The sequence below is a fragment of the Rhipicephalus microplus genome, chromosome 3 (genome assembly GCF_043290135.1).
Source record: "Rhipicephalus microplus isolate Deutch F79 chromosome 3, USDA_Rmic, whole genome shotgun sequence".
Lineage (NCBI taxonomy): Eukaryota > Metazoa > Arthropoda > Arachnida > Ixodida > Ixodidae > Rhipicephalus > Rhipicephalus microplus.
Window position 1 is genome coordinate 60,986,035 of NC_134702.1, and position 5,142 is coordinate 60,991,176.

At 47.2% G+C, this 5,142-nt stretch overlaps 1 protein-coding gene across 1 annotated transcript; it reads left to right on the forward strand.

The window, feature by feature from the left end:
• The first annotated feature begins 1,609 nt into the window (after positions 1–1,609).
• On the forward strand, positions 1,610–4,631 carry LOC142803751 (E3 ubiquitin-protein ligase MIB2-like). Its single transcript, XM_075889623.1, has 2 exons — positions 1,610–1,843; positions 3,910–4,631. Exons 1-2 carry the CDS (start codon positions 1,714–1,716, stop codon positions 4,119–4,121), a joined length of 342 nt encoding a protein of 113 aa, XP_075745738.1. The 5' UTR covers positions 1,610–1,713; the 3' UTR covers positions 4,122–4,631.
• The last annotated feature ends 511 nt before the right edge of the window (positions 4,632–5,142 follow it).

Here is a 5,142-nt window from a genome sequence, read left to right on the forward strand (position 1 = left end):
GCTCGCGGCCTTTTCGCTAGCTTCACATGTACCAAATTTCGTATTACAGAACGTCAATGAATGACGAAAGTATGTGACAGGAGCAAACATGATAATCATGAAATGCGTGTCATGTAACAACATGACTACATGCTACGCTCATGATGCACTCTCATGCGTTTCGCTAGCTTCACATGTACGAAATTTAGTATTACGTGACGCAAACTGATGACATAGGCAAATGACACGTCCGAACATGATAATCATGAGATGCGTGTCATGTAATAACATGACTACATGCCACACTCACGATGCTCTCGCGGCCGTTTCGCTTGCTTGACACATGCCGAATTTGGTATTACGTTACGTGAATGGATGACGAAGGTATGTGACTGGTGGAAGCATGATAATCATGAGATGCGTGTCATGTGAGAACGTGACTACATGCCACAGTCAAGGCGCCAATACACTTCGACGTGACCCGGTGCGCGTGCGCAACGGCGTTCGTTACGTTACGTCACGCTTGCGATGCCACGCTATAGGCGCAAATTTTTGACGCATGCGCGTTTGAGCGCGCCCGGCGTCCCTCCGTCACAAAGAGAGCAAGACGCAGAGCAGCATGTCGCATTTCGCGCCGGTTGCCGCCGGGCCACGCCGACAGCCGCCGGTCGTGCCTGGCGTCAGACTATTGAGTGCTCGTGTTTTGCTAGCGTATAGCGTCGTTGCACCCAGCGTGCGTGCGCGTCAACGTTATGCCGGATTTTATTGGGCCCATCATGATGCGCTCGCGCCCGTTTCGCGGCCTCCACATATACCAAATTTGGTGTTACGTGACGTCAATGGATGGCGAAGGTATATGATTGGTACAAACATGATAATCATGCCACGCGTGTCATTTAAGAATATGACAACATACCACGCTCATGATGCGCTGGTGGCCCTTTCGATAGCTTCACATATACCAAATTTTTCATCACAGGGCGTGAATAGACGATGAAGATAAATAACATGTACAAACATGATAATCATGACATAGAAGCCATGTACGGCATGATTGACATCTGCCTCGTAACATTGTGCCACTTTTAAAGTGACATATCAACCTTCCTCACTCATGCTTCGCATATTATCAATTCCCACTGTACGGGGATCTGCCATTTTTTTTTCAACTTAGCAGTCAACATTTCAGAACTTGTGTAAAAATTTTCCATTAAATATGTGCTGCGGTATTAATGATAAAAGCAGCGCGTCAGCCTGTTTTCTAAGGGACTACCTAAAAGTGTGAAAGTACATCTAATGTAGACTGAAGACGCCGTAAAACCATTATTTTTGCTTCTTGGGCGCCCGTGGTATAAAGGGCACAGCTTTTGTCGAGGTTTGAAATACGCGCTCTAAAAGCACAGCGTCTTCTTTCTTGCAAATATGGCAAGCTCGGCCAGTCGATAAGCATTGCTCGGAGGTTGTGAAACACGCACAGACTCCGAAAATATCTTCACTACACCGCATATCTGTTTCAATGCATCTCCGTAACTAGTAGGACAACGAAGCAACATTGAACAAAAGGGATATTAGTTTTGAAAGCAGGCCCAGTATACTCTGCATACCATACTTCACATTTTAGAGGCCCGTCACGAAGCACTGCCTTGTATTTTCAGGGCACAGGCGACATCGAGCTCTGAGCAATCGAGTGGCGGAGCGACTGCAAGTGCGGCGTCGGAAGATGGCAAGTGCAAAATGTGCTGTGACGCTCCTGCTAGCGTGTGGTTCGAACCGTGCGGCCACAGGCTGTACTGCCCGGATTGTTGCCGGCGCATGAAGTGCTGTCTCTCCTGCGGCGAGCGCATCACGGGGAAGGTCTCGGACGGTGAGCGGAGCTCGGCGTCATTTTGTTTTGTTGTTCGTCTCTTTTGCTCGCGTAGACCGCTTGCTGTACGCTGCAGTGAACTACTGGCTTTGGTGAGGTGCCACTCACACACACACACACAAAAAAAAGAAAGGAAAGAAAAGAGCTGACATTGTTTCATTGTGCGAAGCTTGGAATGCAAAAGTCAACAAGTGCGCTGTGCATGAGCGCAGTGTTGAGCCGGAAGCCTAAAAAGTTCTCTTTTCAGTCACAATAGGCTTCGATATGGAAGCGTACCGTACTTTTTTTTGTCGTCAGTGGTGATTACAATGAGTAAACTCTCAACAAATCACTATGAATAAAGGCACAGGCACAGACACGTCGTGTCACACCAGGCCCATGCCACCTCCTCCCCCCCTTCCCCCAGAAAAAAAAAAACTTTTTTTCGCCGTGGCATACAGAACGAAAAATGACCATCTTAATGGGGGGCCCCCCCTCTTCCCGATTTGAGGTAGCTCCATCTGGGAAAAAATTCTGGCTAAGCCCCTAACTAAAGGTACATTGCATTAACGAAGCATAGTCCCATAAGTCACTTTGTCACAACGCATTAAGCAGAACAAAATTAGGTAATTCCAAGGGGCCACGTTTGAAATGAAGCTTCACTAGTGGTGAAGCTTGTGGCAGTTTTGGGACGTTAAACCTTAGCAATTATTAATATACCCATGTATTCAACCCAGAACTTGGCAGAGTGACACGTTCGCTATAAAGCTTTACACACTATATATGGCTTTCAAAAGTAAAATATCGCTGTGTAATGTTCTCCGTTTATCCTTAGTCGTCATGTTGTCCTCCTTCATGGGTAGAAAAAAGCTGTGTAATGGTAATATTTCGTTGATTGCAAACAGTACAATAATATCACTAGAAATATATGGTTATTGCTGAGTCTGATGTATAACAGCCCACTTTTCAGCTCGTTCAGTCATTTCTTAGCTTGTAGTCGCACTTCGCCCGTCAATGGCGTTTGCTCCAACAGCCGGGCTTTTTAAGATTCGTAAATGTTTCTGGCGGCGTTCTCGCTTTTGAGAAACCCAGCATTGGCAGCCAAGCACATCTACTAGTGCGGTCCTCTAGGGTATGACGGCAACACGCGCCCATTAAAGGCGATAGTGTTAAAGAGCTCGTCCTGGAGTAACCCGATGTCGGCGGCGTCAGCCTCTGCGGTTGTGAGTGAAAAAAGTTCGCTGATCTTGAGCGAAAATTGCAGGTAAATGCAAATATAAAACACATTTTTTGGTTTGGGTGTGATGGGTTATATGAAGTCACAACCCCTCGCGCCGTAACGCGACGTTTTTAGCCGCTGGAGCACCGTGAATGTATCCTCCAGCACCACGGCCACCTGGATCGGCTGCGTGCGCCCTATCCAGGCGGCCGGGCTAATTATGCACTCGGCGTTCGTGTTCGCGGACCGCACGTAAAAAAATCCGAAATTGCGTGCGGTAATGGCAGCCCGCATGTGGCCCGCAAGGGCTGGCTTCGAGGCTACGGGTGGAGATGGCGGCCCGCATGTGGCATGCAAGCGCTGGTTTCGAGGCTACGGTGTCACTGCGATCGTGTGTTGCGGATCGCAGCAGGGCAAACGCTATTCTAAAACTCATATGGCGCACGCTACGCCCGCAACTCCCGCAGCGCTTGCAAACGGTATTCTAAAACTCCCTATTGAGTACGAGCAAGTTATATACACCTTTAGCGGCTTTATAGAAAACCCACGAGATGGCGCCAAGGTCCCACGTCCCCATGGGTGGACCTTCTGTGTTTAGTTGCACTGTGTGTACGTATACAGAATACGGCATGCGTCCGCACTATGGTCTTCTTTCCGGTGAAGTGTGGATGTCGACCGAGAAGCGAAGGAGGCTATAGCGGTTGGGAGGGCCATGCAAACACGGTTCGATTACACTTTCGTGTTCTCTGCACTTGGAAGTGAAGCTTAATCTTTCTTCTAGTATTTCAATGAGCTTATTTCATATGACTGGGTGTACACTAATTCGCTTACTTTGTCTTTGTTCTCTTTGTTATTTGTTTCTCCACAGCCGAAAGACCCGCAGACAACGGATCCCAGCAGCGGGAACTAGAGGACAGGCTGAGGAGGCTGGAGGAAGCCCACACTTGCATCATCTGCATGGAACGAGAGCGCAACGTGGCCTTCATGTGCGGCCACGTCGCTTGCGACAGATGCGCTGCCAACCTCAGCGACTGCCACATTTGCCGAAACCCAATCGACAAGAGGATTACCCTGTTTTAGATAAACGAGAAGCAGAACAACACACCATCGAAAACCGTGCTCTGCTCTTGTGATGTCCGGATAACGGGCACAACACAATACGCGAACTTTTTTTCTATAGACCTTTGTGAGAATTAACTGCCACAATTGTATCCTGAATATAGAAACTCAGTGCAGTAATCATTGCGAATTTTCATCGTGCTCACGCAAACTTCAACGTTAAGCTGGTGTAATCGACAGAACCAAGTATTAGTCGGTGCTTTTCGATCTCTTTCAATGGGGCTTTGTGGCTTTTTTTATACAACTTAAACAATTTTGGGCAAGCGCCAGTCAAATGCCCATTTTTGTGCAACGTGTGTTTGGTCTAACTTGGCTGGCCATGAATGACATTGGACGTGCTTTAAGTTAAACATGTTATTTTTTTGTCTCTGAAATAACATATGTTTTTCTGAGACTGGAATATTTTGCTTGTTACGCCATGAATATTACTCATCTTGAGCTTCATATAAATACAGTCTTTTTTGTGTTCAATGTTGTCTCTGTTTTCATTATGACCTACATTTCAATGGGCAGGCTAGACCATTGAAACGTGGCTTTATTTGATTTTTTGCTATTAATTTCCCATTCGAAAAAGCAAGTGCGTATGGTATAGATTCGCTTGAGATCAAATAATATTTTTCGTTGACTGCTTAGTTCTCTCCGTGACCTGACTTGTCGTGTTACATACCAGTTTCAGATATAGCCGCATACGTTTGGTTCATACAAAAATCACAGCGTGACCACGGAGTGCACGATGATGAGTGGGGCGAAGCTTACGTCAGTGCATTCGCACTTCCGTGCGTCCATACGTCCATCCGCGCACCTGCCGGTCTGTCCGCCCGTGTGTGCGTCTATCTATCCATGCGTTCATCTAGTGAAGATTCTAAGAAATTCACTAGATGAACGCATATTCATCGTATAGAGCGGCACACGCGCACTCTCTTACTGCCTGCGCTTCGTGTCTAGTTCCCACCTTTCACCGCCGCTAGTTCATCACACTCGC